General features: G+C 35.0%; 1 protein-coding gene across 3 annotated transcripts; it reads right to left on the reverse strand.

Annotated features, from left to right (window-relative positions):
* Window positions 1-6,334: 6,334 nt before the first annotated feature.
* pecam1a (platelet and endothelial cell adhesion molecule 1a) lies at window positions 6,335-23,080 on the reverse strand. 3 transcript variants are annotated; one of them, XM_053515328.1, is made up of 15 exons: window positions 22,955-23,080; window positions 22,806-22,829; window positions 20,358-20,645; window positions 18,905-19,186; window positions 18,465-18,725; window positions 18,097-18,366; window positions 13,533-13,814; window positions 12,591-12,872; window positions 11,110-11,248; window positions 10,976-11,012; window positions 9,449-9,502; window positions 9,221-9,307; window positions 9,016-9,072; window positions 8,426-8,445; window positions 6,335-6,608 (listed from the first exon to the last, which is right to left on the reverse strand). In XM_053515328.1, the coding sequence occupies exons 1-13, from the start codon at window positions 23,007-23,009 to the stop codon at window positions 9,043-9,045; spliced, it is 2,091 nt and encodes a 696-aa protein (XP_053371303.1). In that variant the 5' UTR covers window positions 23,010-23,080; the 3' UTR covers window positions 6,335-6,608; window positions 8,426-8,445; window positions 9,016-9,042. The 3 variants fall into 3 exon arrangements, with proteins under 3 accessions (XP_053371303.1, XP_053371302.1, XP_053371301.1); XM_053515327.1 differs by having other exon boundaries at window positions 10,939-11,012; XM_053515326.1 differs by having other exon boundaries at window positions 10,933-11,012.
* Window positions 23,081-27,212: the final 4,132 nt, after the last annotated feature.

Raw genomic sequence — 27,212 nt, forward strand, 5'->3', positions numbered from 1 at the left:
CCCACTTTCTATATAATATCTTCGTTCATAAGTAAATCTAAGAGTTATTGGATGGGCCAAAGGATAATTAATATTTCTGGTATATACAGTTACATCAAATAACTTTTCTGTTAACGTTACACATAATGCCGTCATTTATGCTTAAATAAACATGTGGTATATAAATATCAAGCAGTAATTTGAATCATAAATTTATACTGCTGTCACATGACGTTACTGCTGCTGCTACTTGAATAAAGAATTTGAGTTCATCTATCATCACTACTGATGAGCATTTGTGCAGTTACAGTCATGTGACATTGGCTGCTAACCTTTGGTTGCATGTCCTGTTAGCATGGCTGTCAAGAGGACGGTGTAATTGTGCCTGGGCTTCAGGGGAACAAATTGTGCCTTTACACAGGCATTGTACAAGGTTGCATGGTACTACATTTTTTCCCCCATCAAACCCTGAAAAGAATTTTTTTTTCAATTCAAATTCAAAATTTGTCACATACACAGCCACACACAGTATGATATGCAGGGAAATACTTCCCATGACCTAAAAAGAAGGAATTATTTCTCTCTGAGAAATACATTGCAATTAAATAATAATTCTTAAAAATCAAATAGAAGAAGAATATTTCTTTATTAATAAGAAAATCCAAATAGAATTCTAGAGGAAATAAGAATATGAAATTAATTAAACTGTTGCAAAAATGTGTTTTTACATTCATATGTCATAATTAGTAGTGATTTAGTTTTGCTAGTTCACTGATCCCAATGTAAAGGCACAACTTTTGAAACTATGAAGCCCACTTTGTAATCATGCCGCCATTTTAATTTTAAAGAAAAAAGCAGGGATATTTTTTATTACATTTAGGTAATGAACAGAACGTGAGCACTGAGATTTAATTTAAAGGTACGTTTTATGCAAATAATAATAGAAATATTATTAATATAACCCTAATTCAGAAGGGTTTACAATAAAACCAAGTGATGATTGATGAATTGAAGAATCTTTTTTAACCGAACAGTACTTTTCTTCTTCTAATCAATAGTCAATATTACTACACCAGTTTGTACATCAGTTAGGAATACTCTTATAAATATCATGTACAGAATATGTTATTATAACAACCAGGACACAGCTGTCAATGCAGATGTACATTGTCACTGGAGGCCAGAGGTGGAAGAACACTAAGTAATTACATGTATCTGTCTTTACTTGAATAGTCTTATTTTTAAAAATCTACTCCACTACATCGTACAACATCATACAGGAAATATCTGTTCTGTAGTCTTGCTCACATGCATAATTGTGCATAATTGTGTTTTTTTGTGACACACTTAATATCATTACAGGTCCTTTAGGATAAAAGAGAACTGGCTGCAGACAGCGACGAGAATAGCATGTGCACAGTGAGGCAGCAGACTTTATGCTTGTTTCCACTACAAAGCAGTGGAAGCCCGGGTGTACAAAAAACAAACAAACACAACAACAACACAAAAACAACATTTTTAACAATTAAAATCAATTGACATTTTTCATAATTGATTGCTTGAAATGCACAGGAAATCAACTGAGCATAGACTGTAATTGATAATCATCCCATCAACAGTTTCCAGTTTGCTTTTCCAGTATTCCAACAGATCCCACATTGTGATCTAATATAACTTAGATTATGAACTTTGAAGAGGAATAAAACAGAGGTAGTTTCAGGTATGAAAAAAAACAAAACAAAAGAGGGAGGTAAAAAAGCTAATTTTATATAATGCCACACAAAACTTGGGCTGGACAAAATTATTGGCAGCCTTAACTTAATATTTGGCTGCACACCCTTTGGAAAAAAAAACCTGAAATCAGTTGCTTCCTAAAACCATCAATACGCTTCTTACATCTTTCACCCGGAATTTTGGACCACTCTTCCTATGCAAACTGCTCCAGGTCTCTCATATTGGAAAGGCGCCTTTTCCCAACAGCAATTTTAAGATCTCTCCATAGGTGTTCAATTGGATTTAGATCTGGAATCATTGCTGGCCAATTTAGAATTCTTCAGCGCTTTGTTGCCATCCATTTCTGGGTGCTTTTTGAAGTATGTTTGGGTTCATTGTCCTGCTGGAAGACACAAAATCTCGGACGCAAACCCAGCTTTCTGACACTGGGCCCTACAGTGTGACCCAAAATCCTTTGGTAATTCTCAGATTTCATAATGCCTTGCACACAGTCAAGGCACCCAGTGCCGGAGACAGCAAAACAACCACAAAACATCTTTTAACCTCCACCATATTTGACTGTAGGTACTGTGTTCTTTTCTTTGTAGGCCTCATTCTGTTGTCGGGTAAACAGTAGAATCTGTCCACAAGAGATTTTCCCAGAAGGATTTTGGCTTACCCAAGTACATTTTGGCAAATTGTAGTCTTGCTTTTTTATGTCTCTGTGTCAGCAGGGGGGTCCTCCTGGGTCTCCTGCCATAGCGATTCATTTCATTTAAATGTCGTCAGATAGTTCGCGCTGACACTGATGCTCCCTGAGCCTGCACAACAGCTTGAATTTCTTTGGAACTTGTTTGGGGCTGCTTATCCACCATCTGGACTATCCTGCGTTGCAACCTTTCATCAATTTTTCTTTTCCGTCCACGCCCAGGGAGATTAGCTACAAACTGCTTGATAATGTTGCGCACTGTGGATCTCTGGAGATGGACTTGTAACTTTGAGATTGTTTATATTTTTCCACAGTTTTGGTTCTCAAGTCCTCACACAGTTCTCTTTTCCTCTTTCTGTTGTCCATGCTTAGTGGCACACACAGACACGCAATGCAAAGACTAAGTGAACTTCTCTCCTTTTTATCTGCTGTCAGGTGTGATTTGTATATTGCCCACAAATGTTACTTGCCCCATATGAGTTTATAGGAGCATCACATGCTTGAAACCATATTATTTATCCACGAATTTAAAAGAGTTTTGTCTGATGTTATGTCTAATTATCTTTTTTCTCTCTTCTTTTGTTTTGTTCCAATACACACAAAGGGAATAAAGATGTGTATAGCAAAACATGTGTTAATGCAATACTTTTCTGTGAAAAATACTTGATTTTCTAAACAAATTTCAGGGGTGCCAACAATTTTGGCCATGACTGTACATTGCCAAAAATAAATTAGTATAGATAAAAAAAAGACTTAGCTTGCAAGTAGGAAGAAAAACAGAAAAACTACAGAAAGTGAAAGATCTTAAACAAGTTGAGTTCATATGTATTATATGTATGAATATAATGCATTAGTGAAAGAGGAGTATCAGTATAATCACATAAGGCTTCTCTCAACTATTATCAGGTTTTATTATTATATGATTACTTTGCTCTTCCTTCTTGATGAAACAGAATGACAGTGTAAAACAGATGTGTCCTGAAAAGCTCTCGTTCACCATCCCAATGGGAGCATTTCAAGAAAGCAAAGTATTTATATGAACACTAAGAAGAGAACGAGATAACAGATGGTGCTGACAGGATATCCTGCTCATTAACAAGATGCACTGGGCTTTGAGTTCCTGTTGTTGTCAAAAGTCCAACTGCTAGCTACTGCAACAGGAGCAGAATATGGAGAAATCTATAAACACAACCTAAGAAAAAAAAAAGGTCAGGAGGTCTGCTACAGTATATCTTCCATATGGAAACGTATAGATGTTATTATGGGCTCTTAGTTAACAGTACTTGCAAGTAGCTCCACTTGTGCATGTTTTGAAAAAGAGTGCTATGTGGCATTCAGATTATTTTAAACCAACAGTAAATTTGTTCAGTGAATTAATTGATTAGAGAAGAGTAAATTTATCTGTCCTTCCATGAATGTTTAATTCAATCATTTCTGTGTTCTTACAGAAAGCATCACCGCATCAACGATGTCATGATACAAATCCCAGTGTAATTTGTTGCCATGCGGAAGGCCCGGGTTCGATTCCCAGCCAGTGCCCAAACCCCAGCCACTGGATGCAGTGCCGGTCCCAAGCCCGGATAGAATGGGAGGGTTGCGTCACGAAGGGCTTCCGGTTGTAGTGCGGACTGCATATTCCGCTGTGGCGACCCCTTGCCGGGAGCAGCCAAAAGACCAACAACAACATAATATATATTGCCTCATCTTTTCCATGACCACAGGATATTTCTTCTGACATAAAAAAAATTAGTAGCTACTTAATGTATCAGTTAATTTTAAATAACTTGCCAGCTTCCAGCTAAACATTATTACTCACTGTAGTAATTATCCAATTATCCCTTACCTATTGCTTAGTTAAATTCAGGTGGGGCTTTCTTGGCTGGGCAGTGTATAAAATCCATTCAATTAAATGCACCTAACCTTCACATTATTATGTATAGGCCGAAAGTCTCGAGCCATTTCTCATTCTCATTTCTTCATATTGATTTTAATTTAAATAATGTAAATAAAAGAAATAGGTTTGACTGTGATAGGCTGGCCCTGTGATGAATTGTCACCCTGTCCAGGGTGTACCCTGCCTCGTGCCCTAAGCCTCCTGGGATAGGCTCCAGGTCCCTGGTGACCCTGAATACAGGATAAAGCGGTATAGAAGATGAGTGATTGAGTGAGTGAGTGTGATAGGCTGCAAAGTGCCTAAAGATACAATTTCAAATTAAATGTAACAACCTCTGCAGCAACCTCATTTCCCTTCTCGTCTGTTCCAACCACTCAGATCATCTGTCATCATCGGCACCTGTTTCTCACTGGTTCATGCCTTAAGTTAGATGTTTTTATGCTTAAATGATTCATAGGTCACTGAGTGGCTTAACATACAAAAACATTCCTATGAAACTGGTCAGAGATAAAAACTTGCCAAAAAACACCCTTCAGGAGTTTTGGGGAACTATTCTCCAAGACTGCATAAAAAAATACAAGAAGGTCTTTCTGTTTGGAAGCAAAATCTGAGGAAATAAAAGGTAGTTCGGACTTTTGCAATGTACTGTATTTGCTCCTTTATGCAATTGTTTAAATCTGTAATGATGTGGCAGTGGCACAATGAATATAATCAAATAGAAACCAAAAAAACATTGCCTGGTACCCCATTTCCCCATTATGGTGTGAGATATGACAGATGACTGACTGATGTACTGGTAAATATAATAATAATAATAATAATAATAATAATAATAATAATAATCATTTTTTTTTTTTACATTGCTAGAAAATTCTTGTGTCAAGCTAAATTTATAAGAATATTTATTTATGTTTTATCTAGAAAATTAGGGGAAAAAAAGAAAAATTTCAATTAGGGTTCCTAACATGTAACAAGTGCACACAAGATTGGTGCATTGACTTGATTGGAAACATAACCTTGATCGCTGGAGCACAACATGTCTCAAGCATTGAATTCAAGCATGTAAGAGTATTCCTGGTTGTTAACAATTAGCACAGAAAATATGTGGTGTGGTAAGTGTGAATAACGTATCTGTGAAAGTGGAGCTTGTTGTCACAAATCTGAGAACTCATAATGCAGGACAGTCTTACACATATTACCCGCATAAGGTAAAGTAGAGGGCAGAATATTCCCAGAATGCATTTCACAGGGGTCAGTGTGTCTATTTTAGCAGCACAGCCAACAGGAGGACATGAATCCTACTTCACATTAACGAGGGTCAGGTTCAAGTTACAAGTCAGAGAGGGAGCGAGAGCAAGCGAGAGCTAGAGAGAGCGATCGAAAACAGTTGTAAAATAGGATGTACATAATGTTCTAACTACCCAAAATAAACAAGTCATGATACTGCATTATTAATTCATAACTTTCCATACGAGTTGGCAAATATAGATACATAAGAACCTTGTTTTAATAGGAATGTATTATAAATAACCCTGTGCAGGAAGATATAAATCTAACCAGTATAAAAAAAATTCATTATAAAGTCTAAATCTAGCTTGTATTAAAGTACTGTCTTTCTAATTTATTATATTAGTGGAATAAGTGGAAATTAGATCCTAAATAAAAAAAGAAATGTAAAATATTATTTTTGTATAAAAACTAAGTACTAATTATTGCCTTTCAATAGTTTCTACATTTTCATATGTAACCCATTGTATTTTTAGACTTTAATCTTGCCTAAGAAATATGGATTTCCTATGATTACTGAATAATTTTAATTTAAATAACTGTTTTTTTTGGGGAAACGTAAAATGAGCAAGTCACTTCTCAAATAAAAAAAAACATCATATAGATTATATGGTCATATGTAGGATAAATATTACATTTAGTGGGCTCTACATAATAGTGGGTTTTAAAAAGCCTTATCCTAATCATCATTTTTCATGTTTTACATGGAACATTTCCTACATCCTTATATACAAGAGACATGAAGATTTGAGTCTTGATTAAAGCAGGGACTTTATTCTCAGCTGTTCAAATGTATAGGAAATTTAATGATTTATGCAACCACTAATTCACAACATATACAAAAATGACCCTGCCTACTGAAGTGTATACAATACACAAGAGCAGGGTCTTCTCACTTGCAGGCAGGTGGAGCTGGAGCGGAAGCCAAATAAATTACACGTGAGTTACATGTGGTGTGTCTAAAGAAGAGGGCATCTACTCAGGTTCCTGTTGACAGCTGTTAAGCTGGACATACTCTGGATCAGTCTGCGGAAGAGATACAAAAACAACCATGTGATCTGAATTCACTTACTGGGTTATTTTGTTTCATTAGCCAATAGACGTTATGATTGTGGGGTCACAGCTTTATGCTTATGTACTGTGGGACACTATAGCTATGGTGCAATGTATTATTTAATCGTCAAATGACGAATATGTAGCATTTTGTCTCGTTTTATATATTCATTTATTATTGTGCTGATACATATTTGATTTCTTTTTTGTTCTTACTTATTAGCAGCCTATCCATAAGGTATACACAGTATGATATGCAGTGAAATACTTATACAATAGCCTACCTAAAAAGAAGGAATTATTTCTCTCTGAAAAAGTAAATTGCACTAGAGTACAATTAAATAATATTAAAAAAAATCTAACAGAGAAATAGAAATATGAAATAAAATAAAAATATATAAATCTAAAGAAATTTAAGCTTCAAAATGTACTAAATTTACTAAAATAGAATTCAAAAAGAAGTGTCCATAGGGGCAAGTGTATGGATTTAGATTTGTGTTGTATAAACTAAACAGAAGCAAATAAAATGAAAGTGACTAAAACTATTGCAAGCAAAAACAAACAAAAAAAACTATGCTCAAACGAAAATAAATTCGCAATTGATTACATTATTATACTCAACTTTTCTTTCACTGATCATTTTTTTTTTATGCTGGGATTTTTGCTTTTGCTGCTCAGTTTATTAGTTCCATTTTTCATTTTTTCTTATTGGCCAACTGCTTTTTGTGTGTGTGTTACAGGCCTGTGTTTTTTGTGTGTGTTCCAGGCATTTCAATTTTAACTTTTAAAATTCTTCTAGCTTCTCCTTTCACAAATCTGCTTTCATCTAAGTGTATCGGGGCATCATATTTACTTAGTCAGGGGTAAAAAAAAGTACACCCTTTTTCATATCTGTGTTTTTCTTTATAAGCGTGTACATCATAGGTGTGTGGTTCTCACCAACTACTGTACATAAGCAAATAACCTCCGGTACCAACAAAACATCACAACAAGACGCACCATCTTTTGCCAATTACTGTATTAGCCCTTTAACACATACCAGTCTAAAAAGGCCCGATTCACAATTCTGTGCAAAATATTAATCACCTATTTTGTTTCTAACTTGCAGCTATTTGACAAATAAGCATTAGTCTTACTGATTTAGTAACCACTTTATATGCTGAAAGTGCAGAGCAACGTGTTCACAGACCCATTTAAATTGTTAGATTGGGACCTAGTGGGCAAAAATGAAAATCAAGCTCTAATAGAGGTCCATTGGGGCAGGAATTACATTTCTTGCATTTAAAATTTTATTATTTCTTGTGTGAGTATTTGGTACATTTACAATTAATTTTAATCATTATACTATATAACTGGACCAAGAAAGATAGCTTAACTAACAAAGCTACCAAATTAAAATGAATAAACTGTGTGCCAGCTGTAGACTCTGGAAGCCAGAGCTTTATGTACCTCCAACCATTCCTTAAAGCTAATGTCACTACGCATAGGACAACCTATGACTTTACTCCATGCTATTGTTTTAGGGGAAGTTACATTGCTGAGGACTGCCAATTTGCCTACAATGGATGTCTCCACGCTGTGGGGGAAACCAGAGTATTCAGAGGAAACCCACCAACCAGGGGGAGATTCAAACTCCCATCTCTGAAGCCATGCTACCACCAAACCTCATATAAATGGGCTTACTGGTATTGCTAGAGCACAACTAGTCACTGCACCTTATTCCTTCTTAAGTGTGATGTTGTATGTTGGTTGGTTTATGTGTCTTGATTCATTATTGTTGCTTTACTTACATGCACTTGATCTGATTCATCTACAAAAAAAGAATGAGAGAATAAGAATAAATAAGGGTTAGAAATGAAAATAATGAATAATTAATTGTACAGCCCCACCCACCTTGCTGTTTTCAATCAAGTGTTGAGGAATTGGGTGTAAGGCATTTGCTTTGGCCTTGTTTTGCATTCGTTCCACAGTAATGAGTGTGTGTGTAGCTAATCTATTTCCTTTCAGATGCAGCCACTGCTGGATAATAAATCACCATTCTCCAAGCCATTATTGTGCTAACACTGTTGTGTTCCATGCACGTACCAAAAGAATTAGGACTTACACAACCTATTAATCACTAAAGGAAAAATACCCCTTAAGGGTTTATTTTTGTAAGTGAAACAATGGCAATGTGTTCTGCCTCAAAACGAGAGGAGTCTCAATGGTCAATTGTGAAAACAGGAAGTAGTCCCACTACCAGGACAGGAAATGACACCTGGTGCCTGCAGCATGCTTGAAAATGCTGAAACCGTTCACAATTCTATCTTTTGATCAGTAGAAACTGATTAGTCACTTTAAAAATGTAATATTTTTGTGAAATTTAGGCATTTGCTCTCACCTTGTGTGGTGTCTGGGAATTCACCTTTCACTGTGTCTGTATCATGCATAACATGCCCTAATGAGATACAGATACAGGCAACATACAAGGGTTGGAAGGCATATTCGCATGCGCATGAACCCACAAGTGCTCATTAAGCATTAACAGTTATATTTATATCCGAGTAAATTTCCCAATTCATCATGATGCAATTGCAGCAGCTCACCTCCTCCATTGTCCACATTCTGTATGAGTGGTTCACCACCATGTTGAGGTTTCTCAGACTCTTCGTTGTCCTTCTCTTCATCAGATTCTACGGTATATACAGTTAGACCTTTCATTATTACACTATTATTAGTGAATGTTTATTGCTATTGCACTCATTTGTTCATGCTATTACGGGGAAATAAATGCTAGGTATACATTTGCAGTCTAGAGATATCTTAATTTGTACCTGAGCTTGATACATGGTCGCTCCACACGTTTCGGCCCATAATACCAGGAGTGGCTGTGAGAAACAAAAAGCATCGTCCTGTTATTAATTCTACCACTTTACTAAACCAAAATATGTATTTTTCCAGTCTAAGGCTATTCAACTTTCTTTCCAGACAACAGCTGACGATTCCCTCTGGCAACCTAAAATGCTTTTGTTTGATAGCAGTCATTGGAATGACCAACACACAGTACAATGGAAGACTCTAAAGAACTCAGTGCAAAGCTGAGAAAAGGCGTGATACATAAATCAGGAATGTTTAAGCATTTCAGTTTAAACAACTGTATTTTCCAAACTGTATTCGAAAAAACAAGCCCATGCCAAAGTACACCTTCAAGCTTGACTACATTTTGCAGTAAACCACAGAAAAAAAAATCAGTGTTGGGAACATTTTGACCAGACATTTGTTTGAAGGAGTAAAGGCCAACCTTAAGAACACTGTACCATCTGTTAAGCATGGTGGTGGTAGCATCATGCTTTGGGGCTGTTTTATTGCTAGTGGAACTGGCACATTGCACAAGGAATATGGACTAATTTAGAAAAAGGACTAAATAATATTCCTTGGCATAACCTCAAATTATCAGCTAGAAGGCTGAAATGTGGAAGAAATAGAATATTCCAAAAGTCAGTGATCCCAAACACACAGAGCTTGTTGTGTAATTGATAAAGCAGGCTAAATTTAGCCTCAACCCTACCTAAAGTGAGGAGACCATGCTTAAAAATGAGCTCAGTGCCAGCAAACCAAGAAGTTTAATTGAACATGACCAGTCTTGCTAAAAACAGTGGTCAAATATCCAACTGGAATTCTTTTTTGGAATTGGGGTTGTAGCCTCGTGGCAACCATTTGAAAAAGTATGGTGTGATGCTCAGGTACATACATTTGGTTGTATAGCATAGATACTGTATGAACATATGCATTTATAAATACAGTGCATTGTGTACTGTATAATTGTGATATTTATGAAAATAAAATTCTTGGGCAAAGCATTTGTATCCTAGAAGGACACCTGAAATTAAGTTTATCTTTTGTTGGGTATCACAAAGTACAATTCAGAATTTTAATACAAATTTTAATTAGGACAAAAGTAATGGCACTCTATAAAAGGAACAAGCCTCTTTTCGCTTTAGTCGTTAGCTTTATTTCAGCTTAGTGAAATGACTAAACTTGTGCCTTTAATAGAGATTTGGTAAAATTTGTGTGGTAATGTATTGGTGATTTAGTGTTTATCAATAGGCATGTGTGTTTACAGGAAATCAGCCAAAGATGTAATTCTGGCAGATATTTTAGCTGCAATTTGGCTCATGAAAACATTTAGGTACAATGTGTTACTAAAACAATGATAAATAAATAACTCTGTTATGGGTTAAACAACATTTTTTGCAACGAAAAAAGCAAGAACAATGTTCAGTGGACTTTTTATGTATTAATGTAACATAAAAGTTACCATTTCCTGTAGTATTGTCCTCAATGTCAAGAGTCAGACTCACCCTCATGGGATCGTTAGACTTAGTCCTTGCAGGCTTTCTAAAAAGGGAAAGAGTGAGGATTCATTAATGCAGTTAAAATCATTTTATATTAATTCATCTGAAATGGGCTAAACCATCAACTAAGAAACACCTACACAGACAACTCAACTGCTCTTTTTCTTCTCTGTGGAGTATGTGCTTTCTTGAGAAAAATGATAAGAATAATGACAACGAGCACCAAAAGTAGTATACAGGACACACCAACGAGAGCCTTCTTCCAGTTTGCCAAGTTCACTGTACAGGAAATATAAAACATGCATTAACGAGAGGTCAAATATTATGTTACTGTATTCACACTAGTCAGTGAAAAGTGGTTATTTTATATTTTAAATACATATACATATATTGTTGATGGAAAGTTTTCTAACCAGTTTAAGGTTTTTAAATTTTGTTATATTTCATATAACATTTTTTGTTATATATCTTAAACTAGATTCAAATCCTTTTGTCTTTATCTTTCTACACACAATCCTCCACAATTATAAAGATAAAAAGGGTGTTTCTAATTTCATGTTAATTTATTAAAAAAAAGACTGAAATATCCCATTTACATAAGTATTCATATTCTTTCTCTTTTTATGACACTTGCAGTTGAGCTCTGACACATTCTACTCCTATCAGTGGCCCTGGAGATGCTTCTACAACTTGGTTGAAGTCTACCTGTGCCTTATAATAACAAAATGTAGAAAACTTTAAAGGGTTTGAAAACTTTCCGTCAGCACTGTGTATTCTGGCCTTATGCCAATGTTGCTGAAAAAATCTTTGGATACACATGACCCTAAACAAAAAAATGAAGACGTGTGAATGAATGAATGAACGAATGAACAAACATTAGACAGGGTCTTGTATTATTATTATTATTATTATTATTATTATTATGTTTAATTATTAATTATTATCCATAAAAAGCAATTGATTATATTAATCATATGAAAACACATAATACAAGTTCATTATACAGGTTAGGTTCATATAAAACATCTGCTCTACAGCCCATCTTAGTGAATGATTTGGTATTCAATGGTATTTAAAATCACTGCTTTAGTTTTTAATGGCCACAGTTAAAAACTTTTAGTTTTGGTTTTATGTAACCTTTTTTAGCAGGAGATCTGAAAGTAGTTCTGGTTTGCTACTTGTCTTGTAAATGTACAGTAACAACCTTAGACAGGATCTTGTATGGCTTATGTTCTACAGGATAATTTTGAATGAAGTCCCCGTAGTCAGTGTTTTTAACAGATTTTCCTTGACATCTTCATGCATTGGTGTTTTTAGGATAAAAGGTTTTGTTTTTGTTTACTTAAATATGTAAAAAAGAGACTGATGAGGGGAAAATGTATAGCTGCTGTGATGTAAGTGATAAAAGATATTTGAAAGAATATGACATGAAACATTAATTATTTTATATTAAATAAAGTAATTAATAAATAATTGTGAGTTGCAGACTGCCCTGGTGTTAGAGGAATAAAACCTTTTGGGTTGAGCTGTCATTGGAGAAATAATCAACTTTTTTACACCTGTCCAGTGTTGTTTTATCCCTTTACATTAATAATGTAATATAAAATGGGTGAAATATGACCTCTGATGGTGACCTGAAGACTGCTCTTTGTCACATCCGCACCATTGGAAGCGTGGCAGTAGTATCTTCCTTCATTTTCACGGGTTATGGACTTGATGATGTAAACTCCCTGTTTTTTGCTAATCTTTGTGGTGTTCAGTGGCTTTGCAACTCCACTGCGGTACCAAGTGAAGGTTATCGGTAATGTTCCTTGCTGCACACTGCAGATGAGACTGAGTCTCACACCTTCGGTCACCATGTAATCCTTAGTGTCATAAGTCAAGTCTGGTATGGACACAGTTTCTAGTGGGTATAGGAAAAAGAGAGAAGTGTGTGATGAAGAACTGAACAAACACAAACCAAACTATTCTTATTACTTATTACTTATTTTAATATATTTGTTTGGTTGCATTAACTTTTATGTTGTTAGGTTTATAATGGCTAGAGGGAAAGGACATGGAAATGACAGTCATGGGGAGTTTGTAATAATAATAATAATAAAAAAAAATAAAAAAATAAACAAAATAATAATAATAATCACAGCCTCCTTGCTTTTCATTATATTTTCTTAAAAATAAAAACATGTATTTTAGTGTCTTGACAGTGTGTATTTATTTTAACTTCAAATATCTGTATCTGCATCTGTATTCAGATAAAATATTAAGTGGGTGTGGCTTAAACCTGAGCCTTTTTTTAAAAGGAAAAATTTAATTTACTGAAAAACCCTAACCAGGCCGTTACTGAAGATAAATAAAAAATATTGGTAAGGCATTGGTAAGGCATAAGTCAGCCTCAGACCCACAAGAAAGTTAAATCGTCATGTTCCTGCATTTTTGTTCTTCCTTTTTTTTCTGGCTTCAACTGCTTCCATCTGCATTTATATCCTTTTTAAACACATTATTACCTCATTTTAAATGATGCTTAGACTTGCTTTTGCATGACTATGAATCATTAAATCATTACCTATGACTGGTTCATTGAGAAATGAACTAGATTTTTTGTAGCGTCCCCCCGCGTTCTCAGCTATGCAGCTGAAGCTGTGGCTCTCATTTTTGTAACTGAGAGTGATGTTGAATGAAGCAATACGATTAGGACCAGTCAGTGTAATTTGTTTCATTTCCTTTTGGAACTTCAGTAAGGTGTAGGTGATAGGAAACGCTCCATATTGACTCTCACACTGGAGCTGAAACTGCTGTCCTATGATCATCTTTCCTTTCGTGCGAATGACTGGAGCTGAAACAGGAACTGGGAGAGCAGACAAAAAGAATGAAGATAAACAATATAAGGAAAAGGGATATGCAGTAATGGGAAGAATATTTATTTATCAGCACAAGTGATAAAACGTATTTGGTCATCACCAACTTCTATAAACAAACAATTAACATAACTGGAAGGAAAGAAGGAAGAAAGGAAAGAAAGAAATCATGTAACAGTTTTCCCCTTAAAAGTAAACCTACATTCAGAAACCAGGTGTGAAATTAAGATAATAATTAAGAGCATAGACAATAATTAAGAGCATAATTAGCAGCAGCCATGTATTACTAAATAAATGCACAAGATTAGTTAATCATGAAGAATGGACATCTGCCATGATCAGAGAAGCAACTTTTGTGCAGATGAATCTTGCGAAGGTTATATGCCCCTCTACAAACAATTTGAAGTACACCTTTTAGCAGTGTGAAGGATTATTTACAAATGTACTATAGAGCATTTAAGACATTAGCGAATCTTTACAGAAGTGGGCATCACAAAAACATAAAAATTTTTAATCCAAGTTTAGTGCTTTAATGCTAACATTAATGCTTAGAGATATAAGGCAAAACCACAGGCGCTACATCCTTTGACCTATAGACCTCTGTAAACATTAAATGTTCATGTTCATCAAAGCAGATAAAAAAAGACTGAACAACTATGGCTTTCGGGGAAAGATGGCTAAGGAAAATTCCCTTATCACAAAAAAAAAAAACCACCACCAGCACCACAACCACCACCACCACCACCAACAACAATAACAACAACAACAACACATTTTAGGTACTTAGGTGACCAAAATTGCATCTAATCATAAACCTAAATTTTTTGATCAAGTTAGTGCAGTAGTGGTGGAGAGCTGGTACTTTGGCCTTGGTACTCTAACCCTCGGGAAACTTGCAGTTATTGAAACCCATGTAATCTTCCCAGCAGCTTAGGTTAGGAGTTACAGTAAGTGTTACTGCAGGAAGGTCCACTGTTTTATCCATGGCTTAAAATTTTAGAAAGAAAAAAAGGGGTGTGTTGTCTTACATACACTATTTATTTATTTAGTTATTTGTTTGTTTTTTTGTTTGTTTGCTTGTAATTGCTACTTAAATTTTGTATTGAACGGCTTCTGTAAGTGACATCATGTCTGGCACGACAATGCATTAAAAAAAAAAGTGTGGGATAAAAAAAAAAACCTGTGGCTGGATGAACATGAAAGAAGAGATCAATCCTTGTGAAAATGTTTACTGTACATTACAGTTCTCTGCAGTAACATCATTTTATAACTACTGAACCACAGTTTATATGATGCAGCACTATTTTATTGTATTTGCTTTAGTTTTTATGTTCTATTGGTTGCAACTTTGTTTTCTTTTGTTGTAAATTATTGTTTGCAGCACACTAAACATTTCAGAAGTGTTTAATACAAATTGCAATATAACCATTTGCTGAAAGATGCGCTGAAACCCTGTAAATCTATTTCTGTCAATATCACAAAAAACAACAACAACTATGATTGTGAAACTGTGGGAACATATTGGTACCACTGACCAACAGGGGGACGAAAATATTACCTTTGGCAAAATACCTGAGTGTTGTGAGGGTTTTCTGGAAAATGTTATATAATGAGATTTTAACAGTTCATCTTTCAGTAAATAATTATACAGTATTACCATTTTATGCACTATATATATACTGAACATTTTTATTTATTGTATTGCAAAGAATAATTTAAAATAAAATAAAACATTATCACTATTCTACACATTTCTTTAAAATTTGTAATGAAGAACAGCTTCAAAAATGTAAAATACAATGTAAGTAAAATATATAGGAGCACTGCACCATATGAATTATGGTATAACAGTTATGAAAATATTTAAATGCAGAGAAATGTGATGTACAGTAGTAGATTTTTGCATGGATTATGCTTTCTCTCCTTTCACACTCATCACTATGAACTCATCACTTTGAGAATATTAATTTCCCTATATTGACAACTTACAGTAACATCACATAACAACAAATAAAAACAACAAAAACAAAAAATAATACACCTGTTTTTTCCCCAAATGAAACTATAAATAAAACAGTGAACCGCATTACGTTTTGGTACACACTTTGGCATTCTTATTTCACAGTGAAACCATGACAACCAGTGTCCAAAAATTGTGACCCGTATTTCATCAGCCACATGTCTCATTCCTCTGTATTACTCTCCTACCATCACATAGAGACTTCTTCCTCTTTTACTTTCTCTATCAATTTCGAAATGTGTCACACATCCCACCCTGCAAAACCTTATTTCAGAGAGATCCCCCTGGACATGAGCAACCCTCCACCAGAAATAAAAAAAACAGTATCTTAAATAGTTTCCTGATTGATTACACATCTGGAATGACAGGTTGTGCAAAACATTAAAAGAAGTATCTCAGAATCATCACACAGGCTGTGAAATACCTGAGCAGCCATTCCTATGATTGACTTTCCTAATATTTTGTGCTCCTTTAAAGAAATAAAAAAACATAAGTTGTATCCTTGTGTTATCCTTATTATGTTGTCTTGTACAATACTGTGGGAATGTGGCTCAGTGTGATGGCAAGGGAGATAAAACATATACTAATGATTTTGACTAAATGGCCAGAACGCCTAATTTTTAAATTAGTGATTAAGCAATATTATATATTACTGTATTATATCAACGGAAAAAAAACAATGGAAATCTATACTCTGTTGTGACAAAATATCTTCAGAGTGTGGAGCTTTTCAGGTGGGGTTTATCTTAAGAAATGATCCAAATTAATTTTAACAAATTTACCATTGACACAGTATGCACATTAACGACATTTAAATGTATCGCATGTGTGGAAATCTCACAGCTGAGACAATAATACTATTACTCCTATCTATAGAAATAAAGCAAAGGATTTGTCTGTACATTGTTTTCCAGCCAATGAATGCAATAGTTTACCGTGTATAGACAGAGTATGCAAAAGACACTTAACCGAAAATATCTTCAAGAAACTACAAAACAACAACAACAACAAAAATGCAACACAGCATTTTTACTTCCCAAAAAAAGAAAAGTAGACTATGAAAACTGAACCTTCTAATATATCTGGACAGATCAACATATGTTTATTCTTTCTGTGTTTTTTTTTTTTTAATAACCAGTTTGTCTCATACGTTCCGAAACCATGGAGTTAATAACAAGCACTAATGGAAAATAACACTATGAGATAAAACATGGGTTAGAGCAGATATAAATGCATCTGGCACAGATTGCCTGGCCTGCATAATCGCTATAAAAATATCTGTTAAAACAAAATTGCATCATGCAAAACTGGCTGGACAGAATTTAATTATATTTTTGCAGTAGCCTACTTAGAAATCTGCAAATCTAAATCTTGAATAAAAGCGATGTTATGAACAGTTATCAGCCAGATTGAATATTCTACTTTAAAATAAGCTACTAATAAGCTACTTGTCCAAAATAAACAAACACTTTACCGCTGAAATAACAGTGTTGAAGGGAATTTTAATGCTCTGGATGTGTTTTAAGACAAAACTTAATCTTTTCTGATCTCATTTTTTGATTTCTCATCTGTGATTCACTCTCTAATTACCGAACTGGAAGTGTGTTTGGCTGACGATTAAAGAATTAACAAGGCGTAATTATTAACAGGGCGTTGTATTAATAAGTTACTGCTGTACAGAAAGACAGACAGATATGTACGTAGGCTTCAACCTGAAATAATATCACTGATTATATTGAAGCTGATCCAACTATTTCTTCAAACTCTTTTACCATCCACGACGTGTAAGTACAATATGATAAAAAAAGAAAGCTGAACCTTTTTACAGTTAGGGAGTGAACAAAATACAAAATCAGGAAATGAACCATGCACTCTGCAGGAAACAGAGGACAGTGTCAAAATAACTATTCCTAAGACCAAATATTAATAGACGCTCTGTCTGGGGGGTTACGTGGCAGTTTTTAGATGTTGGTGAAAATCAAATGATTGTTAGTTAGACTCTGGTAAGTAAATACTGTATATAGAATTGAAGGAGGGTGTCTTTTCTTTTCTCCTTCATTCTACATATAGTAGCTATTGTACATTAAACACATACTGGCATATAGTCAGTAATTATTTGGCCATAATATAATAAAAAATGTTTAGATCCTACCACATACTGTATATGACACAGTGACATAAAATCATTAATTAATTGTCCCCATACTAAATATTAACATCACATATAAAAAAAAGCTATTTTGTTTACTTACCTTTAACTTTAATAACCAATGGTGTGCTGGCTTTGGTGATGCCCTTAGCTTCAGCCTTACAGTAATAATTTCCACTGCTGACTTTACTTGCTGAAGTGCTGAAGATGTGTCCAGCTGTTAGAAGTTTCTCGTCTTTATACAGACTGTACTTCACATCTGTAGGAGCGATTTGCTTTTTAGAGATATTATAACTTCTGCAGCTCAGGTTGAATTGTTGGTCCTCGAACACATCATTTGGAGTCATAGTTAGAACAGGTCTTGAGAACAACTCTAAGTGTTAGAGAAGAAATTGTAATTAGTGATATGAAGTAAGTAAAGCTTTCTAAGCTCTGCTTGTATAGGAAGTCTTTGTGTAAATGAATAGTTACCTGCTACCTGCAGCTTGGCCTTGGAGCTCTTCTGAACATTATCCCTTTCAATTTTGCATACATATTCTCCAGAGGCATTTGCTGTTACCTCAAAGCTGTAACTGAATGATTTATCGAGTTTAAGTAACACAGTGTCTTTGGTGAGGAAGACTTCTATGTCTTTTCGGGAGTAACCTGAAACATTGCAGTAAATGTGCACCCGGTCCCCCTCCACAACAGCTGTATTGGGGGAAATTCTTATTGATGGTGTTATTTCCAGTTCTAAAAATTAAACAGAAATAGCAAAAATGGAAGTGCAATGTGGTATCAATAACTACATTTAAATGTTTAGAAAACTGAATGGTTAAAACTTGCTAGTTGTTCCTAAATGACCAGCAAACAAAGACACAGTTTACAGCAAAGCCGAATAGAAGACATGCTTAAAGTTTTGGAGTCTTTACCTCGAACTAAGATGTTCACAATGTTGCTGTTGGTTGAGCTGCCTGCAAGGGGATGTAGCATAAGCGTGTATTTACAGTAAAATGAGAATTTTCCTGGGCTATCAAATTTTACTGGAAGCGTTACTGTATTGTCTTTGTTAGGGCCAGAGAAAAACTCTTCATCGTTCTTGTAAAAGATGAAATACAAGCCACCGATCTCCTCTGGTGCACTGCATGTGACAGCATGTGTATCACCCTCAGTCACAGTTTTGGCCTGTACTTTCAGCTTTGGTGTCTGCAGGCCTGCATGGGTACAGAAATTGTCAGACAAACTTGTAACTTATATGTACTATTTGGCTCAAATCCAATTGTACTAATGTGGATGAAAGCTAAGATCAGTTTTTCAACACAATACTTGTGCTTGCCTGGTTTCTAATAAACATAAAAGTTACCAATATTTAAACATTTACTTCAACAGTGAACTTGCAGAGGAAGCTTGGTTTGGGACGCTTCTGTTTGGTTAATAATTCGTGTGCATAAGGGGTGTATCATAATTACACAATCTGTACCTGTTTGGTGGTCAAGCTATTAATTTCTGTATCTGTATTTTGGGCATGGGCTAAAGTAAAAGTTTATATTTATAGAAAGTCCTGCAAAACACAGCACAGTCTGTGAACTCTGCCCCTAACATTTCCTTTTCCCTAGATTTTACAACTTGTCTCAAAAGGACTGTTTTTTAAATGCTGTTCAACAAGTTATTATTTTTTGCTTGTACCTGCCCACAGTATTAAAATAAATAACAATTTTGGTATTTATATTACTGAAAATGTAGGGGGCATTAATCGCTCAGTGGGTTTTTCACGTATCATGCGAAAGGCCCGGGTAAAATTCTCTGCCAGTGCTTAAACCCAGCCACTGGATGCTGTGCTGGTCCCAAGCCCACATGCATAATACCATTTTACTCATGGAATGAAAACCTATAACAATATTACCTCTAATACAAAACCAACAAAAAAGATACTTTACCTGTAGCATTTAGAAAATACTATATTTAGGTACAGTGGAACCTCAGATTGCGAGTAACCTGGTTTGCACGCATTCTGCAAGACGAGCAAAAATGTTAAATAAATTTATTCACCTGTGCGAGGGTGAGTCGAGGGTGAGTCGAGGGCGAGTCTCTATTCGGTAAACTGGTGTGTATAAATTATGCTCGCAATCAAAGGTTCCACTGTATTGCTATTTTATTCTTTTACTGTATACTAATACATATGCCTAGAAGGTCAATAATTTTCTACTCTTTAACTGTTCCTATCTTTCAGCATGTGCATCAAAGCATTGAAGAATAGTCATATGTCTTTGATACGTTATGCGTCTATTTTATATATGTCATATGTTTAGCATGACAAAGGTCTTGTCCAGGTCATATTAAAAAATTTCCCTAAGTTTTAGGTATAATTTATACTTTAAACTTTACCTGTTACAGTGAGTCTCTGTGACTTGCTGCTCCTCTCCTTTGAGAAGATTTGGACTTGGCATTTGTAATTGCCTGAGTGACCAGCCCTGGCTGGGACTAGGCTGTACTCCAGCAAAGAGTCACTGGTGTTTTTGGAGTAAATCACTGTCTCATCCTTCAGGAACATCAGCGTGTGTATGAGTTGTGTATTCTGGCTGACACTGACTTTACAATAGAGGGTTAAGTTGCTGCCACTTTGCACTTTGGTTCCTGGGAGGATGGTCAGCTCCACCAAGTCAATGGTGAAAGCTGAAAAGCAAGGTTAAAAATAAATTACAAAAATGAATAACATCAGGGGAACATTTTTGTCCTTCACTAGACTTGTCAAGTTAAAAAATAATTTTATAATTTTGTTTTTTTGGTTTAAATTATTGTGATGCAGTCAGTAGCAGATACTGTATATTACAGTTGCATTTGCCATGTTTGGAAAAGATCCATACGCTTTTCAACTTAATTACATTTTATTTGTATAGCGCTTTAACCAATGGTCATTGTTGCAAAGCAGCTTTACAGAATCAAAGGAAAATGATGGAAATGTGTATGAAATGTGAGAAAATGTTTATGAATCAAAATGATCAGATTAAATGATCAATTAAACACAGACTACTCTAGCAGTCTAATTAGGGCTGGGTGATTGTCTCAGTTAATTCAAATGAATTAATCTTTAAATCTTGAATCTTTAATTAGATTTTTAAAATTTGGTAAATTTTTTATAAAATAAGCAATTATACTTTTTTCTTTTTTTATTTAAACACTTTTTATTTTAAACATGCTGTTGGATGGGGATTGGTGGTGGACTTCTGCAAGCACAAACACCCTTCTCTATCACCAGTGAACATTCAGGGAAATGACATTAAGAGGGTGGACTTATATAAATACCTGGATATTCATCTAAAAAGCTAACTGGACTGGACAGACAACACAGACACAATCCATAAAAAAGGACAGATCAGACTCTTTCTTTTAAGGAGACTAAAGTCTTTTGGAGTGCAGGGAGCACTACTCAAGACCTTTTTGATTCTGTGGTCTATCTACTATAAAGTACTCATCTACAGGAAGAGACTGGACAAACTGATTAAAAAGGCCAGCTCAGTTCTGGGGATTCCCATGGACACTGTGCAGGAGGTAGGAGAAAGGAGGATGGAAATCTACGCTATCTTTATTTCTGGAGAATGAGTCTCACCCCCTGTAGGAAACAGTTACATCCTTAGAGTCTGAAGGAGCGATATTGAAGGTCTTTTCTCCCTGCTGCTATTAGACTGTACAATCATAGCTGCTCCCAGTGATCCCGTCTCCATATTTTATACTGGTGTATACCATATATAATGTTGCAATATCAAATTTTTTTACAATAATCACAACGTCCTAAATATAGCATTACTGCCTTACAATCCAGTTATAATATCTTAAATTTGGGTACAATAGCAACTGTACAAAAACACCATTTGAAACTGCAATATTGTCCTAGTGCAATTCACTGCAGCTGAACTGTGCAATAACATTTTAAACTGTGCAATATTATTGTAGTGCAGCTCACTGCAATTGAAACTGTGCAATAATGACTTTTTAAACTGTGCAATGTTACCCGTGTGCAATTTGTTGGAACTAGTGCAATTTGTTGTTTATACAGGTAAGTGCAATTATTGTATTGTCTGTTTTATTTTCTCTTGTATTTATACACTGTACTGTCCCTATTTTTTAATTATTTATTTTTTTGCTCAATTTTTTTCTTTGTTGCTGTAACAAAGAAATTTTCACGCTGTGGGACAAATAAAGGTATATCTTATATATCTTGTATATCTTAGAACATGTTATGGGAACCTTGGAAACACCATCCCATCCCATTTAAAAACACATTGATGTAAAATATATTGCTAGTAATTCGATGGTCAAAGTTATATCATTTCCGACCTCAGCACATTCAACAGATTAAGTGGGAAGCCGAATTCCCTCATGTTTGTGTTTTGTTAGCAATTGCTAGAAGATTTCAATAGAATAGTGCTGATTTAACAAGAATAGCACAAGTTGACTTCTCAGTTGTGGTGGCATTTAATGTAACCAAAGACATGCTTTTAATTTACTTATTTGGAGAAAGAAGGGTACACTAAGTTGTGAAAAAAATTCTTATATCTTATAGCCAATTTGTGCAATCTTTTTTATAGTAAAGACACATGCTGTTTGGTTTAATACCCACACTTAGAACACTGGAAAGTTTAAATAAACATTGGGGGTTTAGCAGTGTAGAGTTAAATGTGTATACTATTTCTATAGAAAACCCAAACCACATTAGTGGGAAATCTATCCTGCCTAAACATACATTTAATTAATCTCATATAAATATAAGCAAACTTGTTTTATGCAAGAAGCAATGGGTACAACAGTGACTATGAAAGTACATAGTAAACTTACTTGGCTGTGCCTTGGCATCCTGCCCTGCAGATGATAAACAGAATGAAAACAGTGATAAAAAAGTTGAAAAAGAAATATATATATTAAAATATAATTAAAAGGTGGATAAAAATATAAAGTTAGAATTTGGTGGTTTTTAAAAACCTTACACAGCGTTAAAAAGCAGATGAGGACCACAGTGAGCCACAATGGCCAGCACGCCATAATCCTAGGTGGGTTGTGCGAATATGTAGGCGACGAATGTTAAAAGGCAGGGTTTTAGATAGCTGGAGTTGCTCTGTAACCTTACATTGTTTTTGCGTTAATAAGGAAATGAGTGCAGTTTCCTCAGGATGTGCGCATTTTGATTGTTTCGTTTGATTGCGGCTTTTAGTGGACCAAAACTCTGACAATGCTTGCCCATGTCCTGCTGACTCCTACAGGACAATTCTGTGCTAAAGGTCTGTGGCTATTCCAGAGGCCTAAAATACATGAAGTGATTTACTGTATATATATACATGCACCCTGAAAACATTTTTACCCTCTTGCATCTTGTGAAAATAATAACTAATCCCAGTATAAATATACAGTTTAGTTTTTTCTAATTAATATCTATTGGTGCAGGGGTTTGTCCACATTGAACAAGTACAGTAACTTATTAGTAGCTTATTTTAAAGTAAATTATTAAACCGGCACATAACTGTTCTCCCCAACTAACTAAAGCCTTACCCCCATATGCCTTATCAACAAGGGTTTTCTTATGGCCACACAGCTGTTCAGTCCCAATCCTGTGTGGTTTTGCTATACAGTAATTTGTGAGTGGAAATGCTCTTCATTTTGCTGTTAAATATAGCTGTATGTTTTTATGATGCAATTTCACATACTGTTTTAACGTGATCTCCAATTGTGGGGATTTAAGATTTTTTTTTTTTTTTTACTCTCTACAGGTTTTAATAATATGTTGGACAGTTTTTATCTCAATTCCAGTAATTTCAGAATTCTCCTTTGCTGTTTACTTTGATTAATTCAGGCCAATCATTCCAAGACTCTTTTTTTCATCTCTTTCTACTAGGTTGTAATAAAAAACTGCTCATTGCATCATTTAAAAATTGTTGCATGCTGAAATGTATAAATCACTGCAGTAATTATCCAATAAAATGCTCTTAAATATTGGCTTAAATAAATTTACATAGCAACTTTTTGGCCAGGAAGTGTATAATTCTGAGGGGAGGTCCCAACAGCATTTCTGTAATAATCCAGTATAAACACTAGGTGCTGCTCAAGGTTTATGTTGAGTATCTAACCTACTGTCTCTAACTCATACACCCAGCACTGCAATAGACCAATACTGATCTGATGTGCTTGTTCATTTGTTCATTTAACTTGCTTAGATGAACCGTATGTTCTGTTCCATAATTTGCAGTGAGCATTGTTCATGGGTCATGTTGACTTTGGGCACCTGAGAGAAAAAAAATATAAAAAATTTAATGCAAGAGCCTAAATGCATTTATTTATTATGGATCAATAAAGACACACAAAACATCTTCTAATGCTAAGGTATGCCCCTGCCAGCATGTCTGTAATAAAGTATGACTGTGTTTAAAACATGGGGATAATGCAACGTGGAGTAATTTCACATGTGCAGAAACCCTTTGAGTCAGGGATAAAAAAAAAAAGATAGAGAAAGTATATTAAACATACAGTATATCACAAGAAAAACACAAGAACAAATAGAAGAAAAAGGATTTAAGCTATAACAGCTTTAGCACTATAACAGTTATTTAGTACACCATGGTATGTTTTAATACCCAGATATTGAACTATCGCACTTTAAATTTACAAATTGCATTTTGTCTTGAAGGTTTAATTGCACATTTGCTGTCACAGTTTTATATAGAAAAATATAAAATATATTTTCAGTATTTGCAGAATCAGTAATAACAAGAAGAAACCAAATGTAATAAGTTCTTAAAATTCATTTCAGCTTCTATTCCTTATGTTCCACCTGCAGTATAAAGCTCACAAAGCTACAGTCCATGGGCAAAAATTATGTCAAGGCAAGGCAAGGCAAGTTTATTTGTATAGCACATTTCATACACAACAGTATTTCAACATGGATTAAATAAAAAAGAAGAAAATAATCATAAAAAGAAATAGAAAATAATAGCAAAAAAACTTTAAACTTAATTTATTTTTAAACAGCTTGTAGTGACGCTTTTAAAACTACTTAAAATTTGATTTAGAATCAAAATAAAACAGTTAAAAATATGAAAAACATAAAATACAGTGCAGTCAGTTTGGACATAGCACAGTGCTCAATAAAGGCACAGCTAAACCGATGAGTTTTGAGTCTAGATTTAAATGTGAATAATGTTTTAGCGCATCTGATCACTTCTGGAAGCTGGTTCCAACTGCGGGCAGCATAATGGCTCAAAGTGGACTCCCCTTGTTTTGTGTGAACCCTTGGTATTTCTAACCGACTTGATCCTGACAACCTGAGTGGTCTGTTAGGTTTATATTCAGTGAGCATATCTGCAATGTATTTAGGTCCTAGGCCATTGAGTGATTTATAAACAAGTAAACGTACTTTATAATCTATCCTAAATGTTGCAGGAAGTCAGCGTAAGGACCTTAGGATTGGTATGATTAGATTTTCTGGTTCTAGTCAGAATCCTGGCAACAGCGTTCTGGATGAGCTGCAGCTGTCTAATGGTCTTCTTGGGAAGGCTGGTGCAGAGACCATTACAATAATCCACCCTGCTGGTGATAAAGGCATGGACAAGTTTCTCCAGTTGTTGATTGGAAACAAAACATCTCATTCTTGCAATGTTTTTAAGATGATCGTATGCTAATTTAGTTACTGCTTTGACATGACTACTGAAACTAAGGTCTGTCTCCAGAATTACCCAAAGATTCTTGACTTGATTTTTGGTTTTTTGACCCCTATAGTGAAGGTATGCATTCACCTTCAGAGCTTCATCTTTGCTTTCAAATGCAATGACCTATGTTTTCTCCTTGTTTAACTAAAGAAAATTTTGGGACATTCAACTGTTACTTTCATCAATGCATTGGCAGAGGGAGTCAATGGGGCTGTAATCATTTGGAGATAAGGCTAGGTAAATCTGGATGTCATCAGCAAAGCTGTGATGGGCATTTTGTTTTTTTCCCATTATCTGACTTGAATATACAGGCTAAACAGGAGCAGTGCAAGTATTGAGCCTTGTGGGACTCCACACGTCATGGACGTCCACTTAGACTCTCCTATACTCACATAATAACCTCTCCCTTCTAAGTATGAAATGAAACCATTTTAGTACCACCCCAGAAAGCCAGACCCAGTTTTTCATTCTTTCTATTAGTATGTTATGATCGACAGTGTCAAACGCAGCACTAAGATTTAGCAATACCAGCACTGATATTTTGCCAGAATCTAAATTTAAATGAATGTTATTTATTATCTTTATGAGCGCTGTCTCTATACTGTGATGCGCTTGGAAACCAGATTGAAAACTGTCCAGGTATTTATTAGAGTTGAAGTGGTTGTTCAGCTGATTAAAAACAACCTTGCCTATAAAAAAAAAAATTATATTGGTCTGTAGTTATTCTATATCATATTATTAAGATTGCTCTTTTTCAGAAGTGGCTTTACAACTGCGGTTTTCAGAGAGTTTGGAAAAGTCCCAGAGAGAAGTGAGGTGTTTACCAAGATCTACTCCTAAACAGTTACACACAATTTCGAGAAAAGATGTGGGAAGTGTATTAAGGTCGCAGGTTGACAGTTTGAGGTGCTGTACTATTTCTTCCAAGATTTTACTATCAGTTGCTATTAGACAGACATAGTATCTGTTTTTTGAGATTGTGTTTGGGTTTTTCTAACCTCTGAATAACTTGATGTGTTAATAGTCTTTCCAATATTACTGATTTTCTCAGAAAAGAAGGAAGCAAACTCTTGCATTTGCTGTCAGAAAGCATTTAAATGGGAATTTGACTTGGTGAGTTTGTTAGTCTCTCAACTCTCAAGAGTGGAAGTGTTGTTTAAGTTCCTGTTTATAATGTTTGAGAAGAAGGCCTGTCTAGCTGTGGCTAGTTCCACATTGTAAGCATAAAGGCTGTCTTTATAGGTGCTATAGCGAATTTCAAGTTTTGTCTTCCGCCACATCAGCTCAGCTTTTTGACATTGCCTTTTCTTAATCTGAACTGCTGGTGATTTTCTTTATGGTGATTTCTGTCTGCCCGTTTTTCTGACCTTTTCCGGAGCATTATCATCAGTAACTTTTGAGGTGAAGAAATCTAGCGAAGATTAACAGAGTCTGCAGAACACCTAACCAATCACACACACATGCTAATCGAACATCTTATTTCAGATTTACTTCACTATAATATTATCCATTCTCCTGGGAAGGCTTTTCATTGGATTTTGGAGAATAG

This window comes from Clarias gariepinus, chromosome 16, assembly GCF_024256425.1.
Source record: "Clarias gariepinus isolate MV-2021 ecotype Netherlands chromosome 16, CGAR_prim_01v2, whole genome shotgun sequence".
NCBI classification, from domain to species: Eukaryota; Metazoa; Chordata; class Actinopteri; order Siluriformes; family Clariidae; genus Clarias; species Clarias gariepinus.

What these genes read in the sequence shown, in the direction of transcription:
- pecam1a (XM_053515326.1), bottom strand. Translation starts at nt 23,009, where the DNA reads ATGGCGTGCTGGCCATTGTGGCTCACTGTGGTCCTCATCTGCTTTTTA. An exon ending in ATTCCCAGACACCACACAAG is followed by an intron (nt 8,446 to 9,015) that starts GTGAGAGCAAAT and finishes CTTTTTTTGTAG; the next exon opens with ATGAATCAGATCAAGTGCAT. An exon ending in ATGAATCAGATCAAGTGCAT is followed by an intron (nt 6,609 to 8,425) that starts GTAAGTAAAGCA and finishes TCTCTTCCGCAG; the next exon opens with ACTGATCCAGAGTATGTCCA.